Below are 20,731 nucleotides of genomic sequence, written 5' to 3' on the forward strand. Positions count from 1 at the left end.
CAACACGAACGATGACAAGCGTGGTTCCTCCATGCCGAAACTGTGTATGTATAGAATAAGGCTCGATGAAACGTTCGTTTCATTTACTCGACGCATAACAAATGGAAGTTGGTGAGTGGAATCTCCGTTGCACTGCCGGGTTCGTAAACGACGACCAAGTTTCCTATATCTACTACGATTTCCAACTATTCGCAGAAATTCACCGTCAGCGTGTTGGCGTAGCTCTGGGGAATACTAATCAGGTTTTCAGGTGATTCGTAATGGGGTGGGTGGGGTACGAGAATTAATTCCAACTCCAATTAATATCTATGGAATACCACGCTTAACAATTTCGTAATTCCAATATGACGAACGATTCCTTTGTTTGCTGGGTACCGATCGGTGTATCGACTCCACTTTCTCGACCCGTCGACTTTTCGGTGATTCGACCCTGTACAACGAATCGACGCGGTGCGGTGAATCAATCTGCATACCTAGACCTGGAATCTAGAGTCTTCCGCGAAACCATACTGCGTAAAGAAGTTTCATCCTTACGAATGTTCTTGTTCGTTTGCAGACATAAAACGCGACGTACATCTTCGGAATCCCAAACTTGTAATTACTCGCGTACGAAATCGCTTGAAATTTCCGTGTTATTCGGAGGAACGCTTCGCGTTGATCCGATTATAGTACGATGTTGCTGTAAATGAGTATCTTTCTCCGCACAAACGAGACAACTACCAGCTTCAGTCGGACGAAGACGCGGAAACTCGTCGCTTCGTTGCAAAAGTCACGTTCCCTGAAAGCAGGCGTCGTGTTACTTTCCGGGGCAAAATAACACGTTCATCCGGGCGAAGGTGCGGGTACGCGGGTCGACAGGACCGACGAAAGTCTTAATCGCGAAAAGCTCGGTTAGCCCGGAAGTCGGTCGTTCGCGGTAGAAGGGACAGGAAAGGAACGGAACGCAAAGAAAAGGCAAGGAACGCTCCTATTAAACGGGATCGTGATTACGCGGGGCTGTCGCGAGAAACGTTTTCCAGGACGACGGCATCAGGCCGCCCCGTTCCAATTTGGCTGTCCAGGAAGGAGCGCTTCGCGGTAATACCCTGGACAAGCTGGAATCGTGCTTGTCAGCTCGGTTACCGCGAATAATGGATGCGACGGTAACTCACGTTAATGAAGCGCACCATTTACATCTCCTCCACCTTCCCAGGCTGGCAACTGCACGCCTCACCCCGTCGTGCCTTTGATGGCTGCGGAAACGTCTCCCCTATGAAACCCTCCGTCCCGACTACCATCCGTGGAATACCGGACGCGATTGGCAACTCCACTCGTTTCCTGTCTCTCCTGTGCCTTCTCCTTACCAAACTCTTCCGACTCTATAACGCGGCACACACATTTTTCCCCTGCTGAATCGTGACTTTATAGCAATAGAATGGTCTTTTAGCGTTGACTGAATCGAGGAAGGGATCCAGATTCTAGCTACGAATCCTACTAAACTACGCGAGCTTATTACCTATAAGTTACCAAAAATCTTTCCGTTTCCAAATTCATCATGTACGCGTATGCATTGTTGCTTTGCTTTAGCAGTGTTGAAAATACGAATCTCTACGTTCTGGAAAGAGCGACTGAACGAAATGGCACGGAACAATGTCGTCATAATGCGGCAAGAAATGCCCGACATGGTAGTCGCTTGCCTTAGTGATTTCGGTAAGAATCTGGGACGGAAAGATTCTTTTCTTCGGAAACAAGCGAGGAACAGGAGCAAGGGATGACCTGCGACCGGTCGGAAACCATGAGCACGGAATGGGTGGATGCGAAACGGAGTCCCGACCTCCTTTTATCCTGAATAAGCCTTGAAAAGAACGCGAAGAAATAGCTGGATCCTCTGTTTTCTCGTACTTTACGCGAAGGGTGCGAGGAATTTTGCAGACTGGTGGGTACTAATGGCGTTTTCTGACGAAGTAGAATTCGGGGTATACAGTCCTTAAGGCTCCAAAGTCAAATCGCTTTGAACAATGATTCGAGTCCAGTTCGTTCGCCTGAAAATTCCTTGTTATATTATTGTTATGATATTGTTATCATTTATTCGTCTAAGACAACGATTAATCGCCTCATCGCTGAGCACGGAATAACCTTTGCACTATCGACCGTTGAACGGGTCGAAAGATCAGGGAATACGTAGAACGTCTAGAATACATAGAACACTTAGGTAAACCTAGATAGACCTAACCCATACGTCACTTAGACATAGGTAACACATAGGATGCTTGCGTGAATATTAGGTAAACCTAATTCATATCTGATCTAATTGTAAGTGCAGGTATTACTTAAGTAGCATATGCCCGCACGAATTTCTACGAATATAAACCAGACTACATCTGAATTTGTTTTTCATATTCATCCGACTCGCAATATACCTATGTTGCAATTAACAAATCGGATTACATTCTTGCATTACGATAAAACTACCGTTCACTATTAACAGTAAGGAGTACGTTAATTGGAACACAAATCATTCACACCTGCCATTGGGTTATGCTTTTCTGGCAAGCTAAATCACGAGTAAGTGTCCAATTGGAACGTGAAATATTCAAAAAGATTCGATAGCGTATCTTTCATTTCATGAATAAATTCTAGACGTCTCGTTCGATGCGTTTCGCGAGGCAATCGTTAAACTTCACATTCGGACGTACATAGAAGCGCGAAACGTCAATGTTAGCGTTCTCGAAGGTGAATTTCACGAAAGAATTGCTTTCGCTTGCACGCCTGCTCGAGCAACTACCGAAAGGCTAACAGAGGCGAGCGAATTCATTATCGAAACATAGTGTTTACCGGTGAGGCGATAGCCTGAACAGAATGTAGCGTTAAACGCGAAAACGATCGATTCCGGTAGAACGAATTGCGACCGTAAATCAAGAGATTTACCTGTAGCAAGATTCCATGGGGAAGTATCGAGCGTTTAAAGATACATATGTGTACATCTACGTATGTATTACCGAACTGCGTTTCGCATCTTGCGTCATTCGTCGGTCCGATCGCAAAATTATTTCGCAATCAGTGCCCGATCAAGATTAATTCGAGGTTCGAAGTTCGACCGCAACCCAGAACTACACCCACCGTCGCTCGCGGAAACAGAGAAACCATCGTCGACCGAACCAGAGGGAGCGAGAGCTGACGAGAACCGGAAGCGCGGAGACGCCTACCAGCCACCATCGTGATGTATGTGTTTTAATTCCACGGCAAAGCTGTCCTTTATTTATTGGCTTTCGTTACAGGATATTGCGACAGACTTCGTCACTCTGCATCCCTCCGTTACCAATGCCTCAATACCTGTATTTTTTTTTCGATCGTTTCTTTCTGTCTGGTTTCTGTCTCGTTGAATCACAATCGCGTACGCGTACCTGTTTCCGCACATCAATTTTCTATTCCGGTTCGCTGCACCTGCACATTCCTTTTTTCCGTCACGCTTTTTCTCCGTTCTGTCGTTTGCTTCTGTCCATATCTGTTTTTCATTGCGTTCGAAAATCTCAAGGAACAATAAGAATATTCAAAGATTTCTAATGCGTGCATTGGACATTATCGGGGGATCTAGGATTGATATTTTTTCCGTCAAATTCCTCTCCGTTTTATTCCGGGTGTTGGTATTTGTTGCTTCTTTCTCCGGCCTCTTTCTCGCGTTATCTTCGTCTCTGTCTCGCGTCCGTTTCGCGACGGCATGCGAAATTTGTCGCGCATCCCCGATAAATTCACCCGTGGATGCAAACGTGTTAACCGAGTAATACGATTGTTCGTGGCGAACATTGGCGTCGCTTCCTCTTCTCGTCGTTTTCTCCATGCGTCGTTCTCTTCTCTCTCCTCTTCCCGGTCCAAACCCCTGATTCGCCACACTACGCCGCGCAATCTCCCCGACTTCGTGGCTATTTGTCTTTTCCTGACTATTTTTTGTCGAATAAAGATACCGCGGCAGACACGAGCCCATTTGCCGCGCCAGTTTCCTCGAATTGAACACGTCGAAAAAGCACCGCTGACAGATCACCCGGAAAATATCAATACCACCGATAATTGACGAGTACGCGAACGATCTTTAAACAAAAACACAGAAAACACAACGGCAAAGGGAAGGAAACAAGGCGAACAAGTGTTATAAAATGAGTAACCGTTGTACAGTGCAGTAAACGAGCGACGATCACCTATTGCTTCTCGCATGTTTCGCGAGCAGATACGCGATCGAATTTCCCCGCACGTCCGTGACGATAGCGAGACCATAACAAAATTGCTACGACAAAGGGTATCGCAGAGGTTTTATTTTCAGCGATACGATAAAATTTATAGCGAATGATTATTGTCATCCGCGTGACCACTCAGAAAACTACACGCACGCGACCATTGCTTGGCATTCGTAGCCGTTGCACTTTGCCCAACTGTTTCCGTGATACCCGTCCGAACCATCGACCATTGTCCAGCAATGAAATTCTACTGTTACTACCGAAGCTTTGCTTCGACCAAGAACCTAACAATTTCGATACAACACTAAAGGTAGACTTATCGTTGCACGTACGCTCAACGTGTCATGGTTTCGTAAGGAACGAGCACTTTCACATGTAGATATGATAAATTGAACCATAGTTTGCTGGACATCGAGGAAATGAAAGAAACGAACTATCATAAATTTCACGCCTACGCGGCGGATGCCAATTTAACTTGATCGAATCAAAAGTTTGACGTATCGCTAGAATATAGGTAGGTATAAGGATTTAGTTTTATCGACACCTTTGCGAGCGAGATCCTGCCGAGGACAATTATATTCAACAATGTTTACGTGTATGAAAGGCTCGTAAAAATGATTAACATAATAATATTCGAGCGATGTTTCACGAAGACGGATGCTGATGGCACCACCAAGTAATTTGCTTTACCACTTACATTTAAGTGCCCTCCGACGTATAATCGACGAATTCTATTAACGTCGAGTGTCGCGAAGGGAGCTTGAAAATCGAGCTTACTTCGTTTGATTATATTTCACGAAGGACACTACACAATCTAATTACTTGTGAAGAGAGCGTTGAAATTTTGTTTATTCGTTAAGAGAATTGCAGGGGGCCGTAATATTTAGAACACGATGTGGAACCAATTCAATTCGTTCTAATAAACTTTGGAATCTCGTTTCGCTTGAATTTTCCACATTTTCCCACGCGAATTTTCCTTTCAAGTTGGTCTTTCGCTTATTTAGATTTTCAGTTGCCGGCAAATTCGATAGAAAAAAATGTCCAGGAGCTTGATTATCAGTTTCAATACGGACGTCCACGCACGACCAGATGAAACTGTTTACTTTAGAGCGTCCAATCCGGATTTTGTGCATACCGTGAAATATGAGGAAAAAGTAAGCAGTAAAATGTAGGTTACGCTTTGCGTAGATGCGACTCTGGTAAGGCGTTTTATTAACCCGAAGCAAATAAGAACTGCATTGAAACGTCGGCATTAACATTGAGTATAACGAACACCTATGTAAATATTTTAGTCCAACATTGATTGCCAATGGCAGCGTCCATTGCGTAGGACTTAAATGTTACATCGTCAACTCGACAAAAGGTACACGTGCATTTGTCTATTTCCATTAAAAAGTAGGAAGAAGAATTCTTTAGATCAAGTTCTTTAGTTCGTTACGGTTACAATGTCCACGCGAAAATATTAAAAACATTTTCAATACGATCCGACTTACCCTTTGACCGAAGCGTGACTCAATAAAAGGAAGTCGAGTCTCTAAGGTGACCGAGAAGGCTGCTGGAACTGCAGTTTCGACTATACCTACACGATGACCGTATAAATCACGTCCATACACGAGATGAAGCTCAGCGGCACGACTGACCGCCCCGTTTTCTGATTTACGACCCGAACTTCGTCCCTGGTCTTATCTTGGTAGATATTTTCGCCTGCGAAAAACCGTCCACGCCAGGTATATAAAGTACGATAGGAGCGACAAAGAATTTATAGTCCTGATTAACATTTTAACGATCTATCTTTCGTGTCTCGTTCTTCCGTGACGTACATCGTTTGCCTGCAGAGATTGAACTATCGTTACAGATTCAACGTAACTTTCACTCGAGGAAACTGTTTAGTATCCTTGGTCGTACGAGTTTTTTCGTTACCGGAGTAACGACGAAGATCGGCTTAAGCAATGAATGACGTTGAAGAAATTTAATCGATAGAGAACGTATTCGACTGTGGTTGTTTCATTCACGACAGAACGTATTCGGTTCTCTGGAAACCTAGTCCCGAGTTAGGATACCCGAGACTGAGCATTCAAGTCGTGCTCCGTCTTTTATATTCGTGCGCTGGACATCTGTATACTCACGGACATGAATATTACCGATAGATCGAGCGTTCTACATATAGGTACGTATAGTACAATAGATGCATAGATACGTGAGCGACATGCAGGTGAGCGCAGTTTCTAGCGTTCTCCTACGTTCGATTCAATTTGAAGGCAGAATCGTGGTAGATGAGATGGCCCATAGACCTCGTGAAAACCAGGTAAATTAATGAAAATCTTAATCATGGGAATCCATCGCTCTGGGTGGTGGTGTGCGGTGTCGTCTTTCGCGGCCACTGAATCTCGGCCATTACCCGGGATCGCGCGATTAAACGACAGCTTCCCGAGAACGTTTTCTGCGACAATGCCCTCGCTGCCATCTATGCCGTCGTAATTTTCACGGTTATTGCGTTAATACGCGTACACCGACATAGATAGCGAAACGCTGAGAGCGGAGGTGCATCGTATTACGCGCAAGACGACGACGACGAAGAAGCTATACGTCAGAGGTTCGCGTAGTTTCTCTGCCTCGGATGACGGCGGAGAATCGATTTTATGGACGGCCGCCGCACATTGGATAAATACGCCCCTGGCTTAATTAATCGCTTGTAATTTAATAATAGGACAGAACACATTTTTCGAGATCTCCGACGCGCCGCGAACAGCTGCGTATTTCTCGTTCAATGAATCGCTCTACAAGTTCGCGAACGTTTAAACTTAGACGGGTTTAGCCTTTGGTTTTGTAATTTATTAGCGGATACGGACATTGGTTCCGATCGAACGGGATCGTAAAATTCCTAGGAGATTTACGGTGAAAATTCAGCAGGGAAAAATAGAAAAATTTGGTTTATACATACTTTCGCTTTTAATCTCTACATCGCATCGCGAACCGTTAATAGAAATTGTAAAACTTGAATGGCCGTTATACCAACGAAAGAACAAAACTGTTCGCGTTGTTTGTAGAAGGCAATTGTAGTCGCAAACAACATTTACGTTAAACGAAAACTATTCGCAACTTGTTCGGAATATTGGAAAGATACGCAGAGGGAATAAACTCTCGTGAACTCCAGGAAGAATATTACAGAATCCCATAAAAGACAATTTCACCGTGGTCATTCGTAGTCCCTTTTTATCTTGGCACTTCCGAACTGACCCGGTGCGTAGGAAAGGATATTACTTCCGGGATGTTTCGGAATCAATCTATCGAATAGTTTTACTACGAATACGAGGTCGGTCGTGAAACTGGTAAATGGAGATCGTAATGAAGAATGTTTTATGTGCAGCTGTACGATCGAGGATCGTGCAGGAACATTATACATATAGGTATAGGATGACCTCTCTAAACAAAGTAAATCGAAAGGGTGGAATAAATCTTTCCCGTTGGGTGCTCTGCCCAAGAAATCAATTTTGAGAGTCGATGTAGCATTCATGCACTCGATTAAGATGCTACATAAAAGCAACAAATTTTATAGCGGGTCAAGGAAGGTCGTGTAAGAGAGTAGAGGGTTATCTTCGAGCAAAGGCTCAGGCTAGCACAGAGGATGGGGTGAACCTCTATCGCAGAATAACTCAAAGAGATCCGATAAATTCTTGCAGACAAGCAACGATACATCTATAGGGAAGTATCGCATTTTCTTAACTAAGATCGATAAAGATGTTAAGTACAGTATTTCGGTGTTGAAGTACGTGTCTGTCCTATATGGATACCTATGTATCTGCGCTTCGATACTTAAGTAGATCTCAGAATCAGATCTGTTTGTCCAGTACACTTTTTTTAAAACGGAGCTTCATACTATAAGATAAAAATTTCGTCGTTTCCTCCCATTCCATCGAAGAAAGTCGTTCGATTTTTTTATTCGCGTATTGCGTACACCCCATATAGCAGGAAAGGAGTCAAAGGGGAGACCACTCAACGGTAAACGCTAAACGAAGTCGCCGGTGAAACATTCTGGTTTTATGTGCCGGACACTTTTCGAAGGAAATTGAAACGTTTCGAGTTTCTCACAGGCATTCACGGTACGAAACATTTTACGCTAATCGATGGTTTATTCGTTCTCGGAAAGGGAGGGTGTGAGTACAATGAAGTGAGGTACACTCGTGTAAAAAGATATTGTATCGATAAGATGAACCGTTCGAAAATGAAATTCTTCCGCAAATGGATCTGTATGGAGTTCCACTGGAACATCAACCTCGGCAATAACGACTCGTAATAACCAAGTTAGGGCTTTCAAATGATACGTGTATAGTATAGATACTGTCCAGGTGTAGGTAAGACCTGTTCTTTCCGGCAAAATTATGTTTCCAATTTGTATCTTTTAATCGATAAAAGTTAGGTGGAACGCGACGTGACTGTTATGTAGAATTGTTAGTTTCGAACATAATTGTCTTCTTTAATCGCGTCTTATTGAGACCTTATAGTACACTCTTTCGAATATTCTGTGAGAACTTCCGATCTATCATGTTTCGAATTAGCATTCTTGTAGCATTATCGCAAACGCAGCTTATACAATTAATACGTCCGATTAGTTGCTTCAATTCAGGAAGTTTTTCGGAGTGTCTAATGTGATATTGGTAATTAAATTATATAAGTACAGTATTTATATGTATTACTAAAATATTTAAAAACGCAGAATCTGCTTTCACTACGGAACTTTGTATTTTGATGGGAAACGAACTTGCGAGTCTTACGTAAGCTTGTAAGGATATCACAGCTGGACCACGGATTTGCTGGAAAATGGTACACGGAAGTGTACGAGAGAACCGGTCGTTGCAATAAAACTTTCGATATCACCTAAGGGGTTCGAGTTTCGTGTAACATCTCCAGCAACCCTCGTGTACACGGCTCATGAATATTTAATCCCTAGCAGTGGCAAATCGAATGTCAACAGCGTGCGAAAATCACCGACGACACCGTGTCAATGTATAGTTACAGCCGTTGCAATCGAAACGGTTAATCGAAGAGAATGCAACAAACACTAAATACTTTTTCTAAAGGCTGGCTCGATCGTAATTATTGAAATCAATAAACATAACTGATGCATCGAAATATCCAAAGTTGAAACGCCCTAAAACTGTACGATTTCCTCTTTGACGATGGAATGTTTGTTCGCGTCTCCGCAATGGTCAATCGAAATGGTAATTACGAAACTCTGACCGATATTTGTACATAGGTTTTATGAAACGCGGGTGACGCGACGTGGCCGCGTTCCGAATGATACCGCGTCGATGCAGCAGTGTGACGCGGCACGCCTGAAAAGGGCGGACATTTCGTTGTTCCTGAAAATTGATTTCCCAGCGTGGTGTACGCGGTCGCTCCTTTCAGAGTCGAGAGAGAGAGAGAGAGAGAGAGAGAGAGAGGGAGTGAGAGAGTGGTAGAACCGGGTGCAAGGACGGCGAAGAAAGACGGGAAATCGGTTGCCGGGTGCAGGCACGTCGGAGCGAAACGGTGAAAGCACGGGAGCGAAAGGGAAGAACAGAGTTACCTCGTTCCCCATAAATAACAAACAGATTGGACATTATCCAAAATCAATGCCGGCGAACAACCCGGTCACGAAAATCGAGGAGAAACGAGAGTGCTATTATTTCCGGATTCCGTTCGGCTTCACTCGATTCAGCGTGGCGTCGCGTTCACGTGCGCACCACCGAAAGAAAATAAAAGGGAGCACGGAACGAGCATAAGGAGGAATATAATTGGTTCGTCGATAAAGTCGAGCACCGACCGTTGCCCAAACATCAATCGGGTCGAAACTTAATTTCGACCTCGATCCATCCGAGTTTCCTTTGACTCGTCGCCTTCCGCCGAGATTGGCCCGAATTGAACGGCCAGGAAACTTCTGTCGAGGAGCATTCGATACCAAAGAGAAGCGAGCCGATCATTTAATCGATTACGACGATACACACTCTCAACTCGTGACTTTACGAATTCCTGAAATCTTCGATCCTTCTCTTCTGTCTTTTAAAAAATGCCCGCCTCCTACGATTCTTTTGTCCGTCTTCCTTCTACGTGAAACCTTTCACGTATAAGGTTCTACCGTAACCATCGAAACACGACGGAATCGGTTCGGTTATTGCGACATTTTTTAAATATTATTCCCCAATTTTCTTCAACTAGATTAGTATCGAATTACCTCGACTCTTCCTTCGAATTGTTATGCTCACGGTACAGCAGAAATTGGAAACATAGGTCGAGGCAGTACGAATCGATGTCCCCGTGCCCACGATCAAAGTTACTTGCCCATCCCATCGCATAGTTCGACTAGAAACTAATTAGCCAACAATTAAAATTAATTTCACGCGGAAGTGGGCCAGAGTTATTCGCGTGTTCGCCGATAGACAGACGTATCCGTTCTATGTCGAAGAATGGTTGCCTTGGAGCGTAGTAGCCTGCGGGAATTCGCAAATAAAAACAGAGGTTGATAATGCGCGGTTTATCGAGTTTCAACGACTTTCGAACCTTTGGTAATAAATGCTATTGGACCCGCGGTATCTTGCGCAAAGGGAATCAAGAGCAAACTCTGGTTTCAGCGATTGTTATCCAGCAAGAGTAGTTGCGCACGTAACAGAAAAGTTCAACGGATCGGTAAACATTTTCTATTTGCGCTATTCAGACATGTGTTTGGTTTAGAAGAACGTATCCTGACGCATGGCTCTCGTATTATTCATCTTGAAAAATTAAGCCGTGGATTCCGTACGAACCTTGCGCTTCTATTTCAGTATCGCGATAGAAAATACGGCACGCGGAAACATCGGGGAATTTCTAGAACGTTTCAAGCACCGATGTCCCCGGGTTATGTTCCGCCGTACAAGGAAAGAAGCTTATCCCAAAGATGCATACCCCGACAGGCGGCCGCATTTTGCGTACTTAACATATAAAATGGTATCTGTTTTTCAACTTTGCCGCGATAACGTCTGAATTATGACCGTCAGCGTAACACAGCCATTTACGTCATATCTACTATGTATTGTCCTCTTACTTTCAAACGATACCAACTCAATAACCACAATTGGAAAAAGGGGAAAAAGTCATCGAAGTGTCGAAAAAGCCACGTTCGCAGATATTTTTATCCTAAAGAAAGGTTCTATCGTCTTCACGCAAAATAATGATTTCAAATAAACATCTGAACATTACAAAGTCATGATTTTAATTTTTGTCTCTTCTACGTACTATATTTGCGTACATAATTGTTGCACATTGTGGATCCGAGGAGAATAATTTACTTAAACGCACAGTAGTCTTCTGAATATTTGCACGGCATCACCACGTCGTGAATAATACGTTCCTCCATATCGATGAAACGTATCGAATACGGGAAAAATGGAGATTGGAAAAAAAAACCGTCGAGTCATTTTACGGATTAAATCCAGAGAGAGCATTCCTCGAAACGTGTGGGACGCCGGCACGTGGTCATTTCTTATCGGTCGGTGTTGGTATGTTATCCATCCGAGGCTTCTGAGATACGCGAATTTCGTGCCGTGTGAGAAACGACGGGACTTGGACGAATATTCCGGTCTTGTAGAGTTTCAGCAGCTCGGTCAATAGAGGCTGTCAGAGGATATTGTTCATTGCGGGGTCTCCCGAGACAACCGCGTCGCTGACTCACGTACATTCACACCCGTACCTATGTATATGTATGTGTACGTATATACATATGCGGCGGCGACCCGACGACTCGGCGACTCGACTCGATTCGCACCGGCTAGCTCCGGGTGCCCTGCGCGAATACAGTCCGGTAAACTGGAACGAATAATGCGCGGATTTCTCTCCTCGAGGGTATTCAAAAGTTCGCGCAAATGTCGAGACCGAGGCACCAAACGCTCGTTTATCGTCAACTCGAAACTCACTGGTGGACTGCGACATCGCTCGGAAAAATCATTGTCAAATGGTAGTTCGCGAGTTCCCGGGCAGAGCTCGTAATCGCAACAGCTATGCGAAACACAATGAAATACATATATACGTATGTACAAAGGGGATACAGATTAACTTGCATGTGGTCCAACAATAAGCTAAAGTGTCGGAAGAGGCTTGTGTCGATATAAATACATGTTCTACCTCCAGTAATAAAAGAACGCTTCGAGCAAATCTTATGAAAAGTATGTTTCGATAAGAAACATAACGTACAAAACGGTTCAAGAAATTTTTCTCTGTGAATGATATCCTGCTCGTTTTTACTTACAAGTCTCCGAAGAGCGAAAGCTATCGTGAATCCGTTGCAAACCTGTTCAATAACTCGCGGCCGAGCACTACACCCTTTCCATGAGTCGTGTAGTTTTACGACCACCAAAATGTCGCGTTGACGTTTTCGTGGAAACTTGGTAAATACGAATCAATGAGGAGAATATGCTCACTTTTTCGTGTCGGTCTGCTCACCGTTGGTATAACACTAACGCACTCGGTAACGTCGTATCCAAAGCTAATACAATCTCGGTAATGCTCTGCGTTAATCCCATTTCGACAGAAATGTTTCGCGTTACTAAAATCGCAACTTAATAGGTACTGCTAACTAATTGCCATTAATCGTCGTATCAGAGTTACGGAGTCAGAATTTTAGAAATACAAATTTTCCAATTGTTTTCGTGTACCTATTGTATACTTATAATAAATTAGAATGCATTAAACGTTGCCTGACAGAAACTGCGATTCGTGTGACTCTTGGTTGCACCAATAAATATTGTCGTTACCGTAAATCAATTCAGTTATCAATTCTGGAAATTTTGAAATATTCGTACTAACAATTTCAGTTACCGTGTAAATTATTTTATGGTCGCACACTGCAACAATAGTTTCTATCCATTATTCACTTCAAATATTTCAGAGTATGTTTCGAAAACCACAGATGCAGAAAAATAACACAAGCAACTGCTCTCTGTTTAACTATCTAAATAATTTTTATATTACCACCGAGGCTTTTTAGCTGGTACAACGAAACTCGGTCGAAACTTCCCGAGCGCCAAAATGTTCATCTAAAGCGATCGTAGAGATAATATTAAAAGTTCCGACAAGTACTTTCATCGTAGATACCTATAAGCTAGATAATGTCAAATCAACACATTTCATTAGTTTTACCTGGAGAACGATGCTATAAAAGCAACTATAAAATGCAACATACGAAGAGACCCAAAGAATACCCGGATGTGTTATATGTACAATAGCTTTATTAATTCGAATACTTGAAACTACGTGATATCCGATAGAGGAAACTTTGTCCGTAATACCGAAATATACGGTTTTCACACTTCAGACTGAATACCAAAGTCTGAAGACCATTTCGATGACCGCAACAATAATATTCTTGCATAAATAAAAAGTTGGTGAACAATAATTCAGAAAAAGGGTACAATTCGCGATTCAAATTTCTATAATTCTGTTCCGCTTCGGTGCAAGATGAATATCTTTCTGAAGTTTAGAGAAACTTTCTAGCGACACCCTTTAAGTAAAGCTACTGATCGAACGAAGAAAAAGTGACCGAGAGTAAACATAATTTCACCGAGGAAAAGAGGGTAGAAGAAAAACGGCAGTAATCGATGCTTCATGGTACAACGCTCTCCCATTTGTATTCAAGCAATAACAAGAAAAAGCCGCGAGTTTTTGCGGACTACTCGTTATCGTGCGCACAGAATGTTCGTTTTATGCAACGCCAACCGCGTATAGGAACATTAATCTTTCATCGACTGTACGAATTTTTTCCAGCGAGGTTGTACGACGAGAGAATTAAGTGAGAAACTGTGCTTGCTTTGCTTCCACTGGCTTGAACTCGAAAATGAATCCGAATATGACTAAAGTTTTCTCTATTCAAATGAGTCGTAGCCAAGAAGATTAGAACCAGTCATCAATCCGTCATTGTAAATCTCTTGCTGCGTAACCTTTAAGTTTGTGTTTTAGAAACGTTCACCGCATTTTTTTTTCTCTTGGGCGATATGTCTTATAAACTATTTTAAATATATCTTTATAAGTGTGAATGTAGAAAGAGAAGACGATTTGTTTAAATAAGAACAGTTTAAAAGACATCCAATTCTTGTTCAATCACTATTATAATTCCGCATAATTAAACAACCGCCGTGGTAATATCACTTTTCGCATTATTCAGAACAATCGTCTGTTTCGAGGAGTAACGCGAACAAAGGATATCAAGTACGCTTTCAATATTCTTTTAACACCGGATTACCCGTGATAAACATTCGGCTTTTTAGCGAGGTAGTAATTTGTCGATTGCGACCCCCGTTTGAATCCACGAAACAGCCTGCGGTTTTTTCTTTAAAGGAATGAAATTCATTAGGCAACCACGGACGCGAGGTAAAAGGAAAATTACAAGATTGTTAACCAAAGTCGTGGGCCGGACGAGGTCAAAGCTGCAACCTCAATTTTCTACATCTCCTTCAATTACATCCCCGAGGCATTAATCTCCGCGAAGTGGTGCCGAGCTCCAGACCATACCATAATAAATGTAAAGAACCTAGCTTTACACTGTCAATCGGGAACTTGCTTTCAGAATACATCGACGGTACTTTCAGCTTTCAAATATATTATGAACAGACATTTATGGAATATTGCGCCTTGCGATAAGGAATCTATTGACCATTTAAATGTAACGCGTACAACGATGACCCGGGGAACAGACAGTATTCGCGGTAGCAAAATCTAGCCGCGAATTATTTTAATCAGCCAGCATACAGAAAGTTCAGGCAGACGTGTATTTCTCTTAATTAACGATGCGCTTTGAATTTACCAGGCAAAGGGATCCAATAAATTTCGGATTCAGCGTGGCGCTTCCACGCTACTTCAATGCTAATACATTGTTACGGATTACGCAATCCGTTGGATATTTCGCGTGTGTCAAGTACAACGCAGACAGTGAACTTGTCTTTCAAAAGAAGTAATTCGGACGGAAACTAATCGTTCGCACGAAATAAACTTTAAAGGCATACAATATAGAAAGAGATGCCGATCAAGCGGAACGATCGGTCTATAACGTTGATAAATGTCAGTTAAGTGCGCTCAAGGCTGCCTGATTGCCTCTATCGCGAGCGATAACTGTTACGGGTCGAGTTACAGATGGAAAGGTAGCAATAAAGGGAGAGTTTATCGGAAAAATGAGAAGATGGGAAAGTTCGAACGGGCGGTGATCGGTGTGCGTACAGATAACGGACGGTGCAACCGCTAATCAGCTCGGAATAGGTCGACATTGTCAAAACTTCCACGGGGCGACATTTCGCGTCATTCCATTTTCATCAAACTGAAACGTCAACGCCTGATGACATACCTATACGCGCATACATTTTATCTATCCGCCATACTGTTGAAAACTGTTGCAACTACGGAATCCGTCGAATAGTGTAATGTACGCTTTCGACAATTACGTTTATCCTACAGAACGACTTCTTTCTATTTGAACGCGTGAAAATAACGGGTAGCAGGGGTATGCAACCACGCAGGGACAGGAAAAGCAGGTTAAATAGAACACCGTAACATGAAATAGCTTATTCGGAGAATGCCAGAGCATCTGGTAGCAAGAAAGAATCGCCCTGACGCGTCGCCTCGCGTCGTTTCGCGCCACGGGAAATCCGGCGTTCCGGGGGGTGTCGCAAGCTTCTTAGCATCAGCGGAGAATAAATCGTGCGAGAAGAAAGAGGAACTCAACGGTTGACGTTGTCGCGAAATAATACATCTCGGTGTAAAGGGGTTGCATAAATAAAAGGTGGCAGAGCGGTGCCAGCCCAGTCACGGCAGACGCTTCGCGTCGCTTCAATTTATCAACGACCAAGGGAACGTGCTGCGAGCTGTACTTTTCTTTAACCTGCCAAGGAACTATCTAGACCGGCTGGTAATGGAGTCTAAACGATGATTCACGCTATCCCCGGCTCTCGGATCGCCTTCGTTCCCTGGTTTGCTACATTTTTCGGCAAATTTATCATCCGCCGGTTCGCATTCGTGTTCCGTCGGCCGACTAGGATCGAGAAACATTCGATTTGTTTCTCACCTATATGTATATCGTTCGAGAACGAGACGCTTCCCAGGAAAGCTACCTGTTCACGAACCGAAAGAGTTCGAGACCGATGAAGGAGATGAAAAATAACCAGAAATTTTTAATCGTAATCCGTAACATTAGCTAACTATAGTTGTTTGAAATTATACATCCATAGGTACATTACATACGTACGTATAGCTTTCCCAGTGGTCCGTGTAAAAGGCAAGAGGCGCTCACGTCTGTATTTATTTTCCTGGCACGCGCGCCTCGAATAAAAGGTGTAGCCTTATAGCACGAATACGAAGAAACATCGATACGATAAAAACAAAGGAGAGAACCTGAAAACTGCGAGGGCAAGCCCGTTTGAGGGACGGGAATGCCTCGTAGATCGCGGCACGTATCTTTATCAAACCGACAAACGCCGGTGGAATCTCGCGCGTGAAATGCTTCGCGAGGATAGATAGATGATGCACAGACAGGAGCATTATTTTTCCTCGGGCGTGTTGTACGATGCTATAAGGAATTAAATCGAACCAGTCTGCGGATGAGTCCAGGGGCTGGGGCAGGCAGACGTTTCATCGGCCGTGCTATTTTCTTGGTTGCAATTGCAGTCGGTGCAGTTGCAACGCGCGCGCGGCTCGGCAGGGCCATCTGTTTTGTACGCGAGCGGGTTTCGTTATGTCACGCCGCTCCGGATGACACCTCTTGTATTAAAACAATACCGAACGACGAGTGACGCCTGTAGCCACGCTAAAATACGGTTTATATGCAAATTACCGCCACTAGCTAGCTTCGAACTAACACGCGTTTCTCCTTTCGAGAGATTCGATGATATTTTTCATTTGCACGCGTTCATGCCCTGACACGACCGCCTGTATTCTCGTTCAACGCCATTCGCGACATTTGTTTCGTTCAACGCGAAAACGTCGAGATTCGTCGATGTATATTTTTAACAAGAAGGAAATCTAAATGGGTGATCTTACTTTGAACACGTATCGTAGGCGTCGAAACACGTGTTCCGATTTAATCGACTCAAATGATCGTAAGTTTTATCGCTTTATACGATAAATTATTTCTTCGGTGTTTTCTGAATATCGCGCCTCGGTAAAATGCACGCGATGAATCTTCCGGTGCTCGATGTATTCTATCGTCTACGTAACACACTGTAAATCGATATTACTGGTAATTGATTACACGGACGCGTTGAAATCGTACTAATAAATCTGAACGCAAAAATGGCACCAGTTTCGTGACCTGGAATACTAAATCACGCTACTCTCGCCTTCACGATGAAATTGGTCTATTCGAAAGTACAATTTACTTGAACGCGGAATCCCTGGTCGCGGAATTGCGCGTAACTATTTTTCGACGGAGTGATCGATGGGACGAAAGCGGTCGTGATTTCTCGTCACGTTCCGAACTTCTCGGCCTGCTGGCAGAGAACATTTTTAAGACATGCCCTAACTTATGTGGAAAGTTCCCGACGACCGCTTTCCGCCGTCCCTCTATACGATTTTACGAACACAATCTGGTTCGAATCGTTCGAATCATCGAATTCTGAATCCTGTAGCTATATTAAAATCGACGCAGTTTGACAGGGCCAGATACGAAAAACAGTATCAACATTACTCATCGCAGATGATGTTTCTTAACACGGAATGTCCTCATTAATTCCCGATACTCATGTACAGGTTTAATCGACCATGAATACATATAATTCTACCGGACATTGAACGAAATAATGCACTTTAATTGTGTACGCTTGGATGCATCTATTTCGAAGATAAATGGTAATTACCAATACTTCCTTCCAACAGACCGATTATACTCGTGAGTTTTTTTTCTTTTACGGAAAACGCTGGTAGTACTCGCGCTCGATCCCATATAAATTAAAAAGAAAACAGTTTAGTAAATTTCGAGACTACTGTTCTGCATTTAATCGATAACGCGACGCGATAACCAGTGTAAAATCCCAGTACTCTATCCGTTAACGACACAGATTGAGAACTGATGTTTGAGTGTATCTGTTTCAACATTTCATTCTTGTTTTCGTGAAATTAAAAAGTACAGCCAACAAACATAGTGCAATATGAAAAACGTGAATCTAATGTGCCTTACTGTAATCATTGAATTGCGTGGATCCAGTAAACTCTGAAATAAACAAGCACGAAATTTACAAAAGTAAGGCAGCGTGCAGAGTAGACGGGAAGAGACAGAAGGGAAAGACAGGGAGCGCGATACAATAATCAATTTCACAGTGTATCAAGCCACCGGGCGCGGAAAACGTGGTTGCGGCCGCGGCGCAAATGGATTGAACCCAGAGTCTGGAAAGAGCCGGTAATTACGCCTCGTAACTACATCGCCGCGAAGATTTAACAATCTCTCTCGAATCAAGATTGACCGATGGCCCTTCAACGGTCGGTCGATAATTACGAGAATTAAGATGCAATCGATTAACGGAACGCAATTTTCAAGGGAAGATGCGCGGCTCGCAATACTTCTTCTCCCGTGGATAGAGCTGTCCAACGTGTAAAGCCAGAGGCGGCTTTAAACGCCAATAAATCGATCAAGTCTCATTCAGGGACTCGTTATCGCGTTTTCTCATAACGAGGGATCTTAAAAGGGGAGGAACCGTCCGCCGAACATTCAACCTCCTTCGGAATCAACTTGCCGCGCAACCACTTATTATATACGTACACAGACACTTCGATCGCATTCATTTCATATTGAGAATCGATCACGAGCAACTAAAAAGATACCTATAATTTAAAGTAATACAGAGAGATCACATTGCCTTCGCTCCTGTGGTGACTGGTGGGGTATGCTTCTAGAAATGGTATTAGTTTTTTACTGAGCATGTTAGGTACTAATAATCCTCAGCTGCTTCTCTCTATACCATGCTTTTTTGTTTAACATAGTGTTTAGCGTCGTACAGTTAAAATTTTAAGGGTAATTTCTGTGTAATTCTAGCTTGGATGTTTGGTCATGGAACACAAATTGGTAAAAAATTTTCGACTGCAGATAATTGTCCGTTCTCACGTGTGCTTTTTATAATCATCATTGTTTTTCAGAGGGGGAGGGAGAGAGAGAAAGAGTCGTCTTCTGTTCTGAAAATAATTTGCGTCGGCCGGTTCTCGAAGTTTCCCGAACGATCGATACAATTACGTTCCCATGAAAACTTATTAATCGAACGCCCCGGAAAAAAGAGAAACGCAGCGTTTCCCGTTTAATCACCTAGAAACTGCTCTTCACGGCTATTTAATTTAAAGTTTCGAACATTCCGGCAAAGGACATGATTAAGCTCCGAAAGGGTTTTACTCTCGATGAGCTCCCGTAGAATAGTCCCGGTACGCTCCCAGAGGGATCTCCTCTTGTGCGTTTAAAAATTACGCAACCCCTCCGTTTCGCGAACCGAAAACCAGCCGAAAGTTGTCAGGAATACCAAGGGAGAAGCAAAGGTGGGGAACGCGCACTGACCCGTTATTTTTCGCGACCAAAAGTTGCAACCGTGAGACCGTCCTCGAGTCGAATATCGACCATATGCCCTTTTTTCAATGGATCCAACGCTTTGATCCTTTTTTCCTCTGAAACGGAATCGGCATAGCTGCAACGATAGAAACTACTTTACATGCGTCCTGTTTTCCGTGAACGGGTCGCGGTGGGCTTGACACAGCACACCTTCGTCAAATTGTGAGATGTAATCTAACTTTTAATTGATCGCCTAGGAAAAACAACACGTATAGACACAGGCATAACACACTCTGAGGACTGCTTAACCATCCCGTTTACTAAAATTAATACATAATCCTTTTATGGTAATCGATATATCTGCTCACAAATAAACAGCTGGCAATCAAGGATATTTAATTATTTCATGCGACAGTCTCGAAATGATGCGAAAACTGTTAATCGATCGCAAATAATGGAATTATAGGCAGGTCCGCGATCGAACACTTGACTCGTATTCATTTCGTATCACGATTAATATTGTTCCTCGATCTTTATTACCGCGATCGGCCAATGGGATTATCCGTGATATTTTTTCAACAGGAAAATGAAATTCCAATTGGTATTAAATGTTGCAGTTGATAATTTATGTCCGGTAATTAAGTTAATCGGGATTTGTAGAACGGTACAGCCGAATTACCACGTTTTGAGGTTCGATAAATTTGACTGTTATGCCCGACATTTCCATAATCTCCTTTATTATCGCGTAAAATCGAAGTTGTCGTTGAACGGTACTTTTCGGGCGTTATCTCCGTCCGAATATTTATATACGTGTTTCGGGTGAATCGTGTAATCCAGCTATCGTAACCGATCCCTGGTGTTATTTAACGCGCGAACAAAATCGAATTCAATTGTAATCTAATGGAAATTTCGACGTAACGAGAAGTTGACAATTAGCCTAGTTTCAACCGCGGTATCGACCCTAACAAAGCGTTGAAAAAAGTGAAATTACGAAGAACGTAGAATGGAG

The 20,731-nt window shown here is 43.1% G+C and overlaps 1 protein-coding gene across 1 annotated transcript in view; it reads left to right on the forward strand.

Moving 5' to 3' along the window:
* Positions 1 to 1,640: 1,640 nt before the first annotated feature.
* Positions 1,641 to 20,731, forward strand: part of LOC107195094 (cell adhesion molecule 4-like) — a 77,076-nt gene continuing 57,985 nt past the window's right edge. The window contains exon 1 of the mRNA XM_015584871.1: positions 1,641 to 1,689. Within this exon, the coding sequence (XP_015440357.1) occupies positions 1,641 to 1,689 (49 nt within the window). The remainder of the gene's footprint in view (positions 1,690 to 20,731) is intronic.

This window comes from Dufourea novaeangliae, unplaced genomic scaffold, assembly GCF_001272555.1.
Source record: "Dufourea novaeangliae isolate 0120121106 unplaced genomic scaffold, ASM127255v1 scaffold49, whole genome shotgun sequence".
Classification (NCBI taxonomy): domain Eukaryota; kingdom Metazoa; phylum Arthropoda; class Insecta; order Hymenoptera; family Halictidae; genus Dufourea; species Dufourea novaeangliae.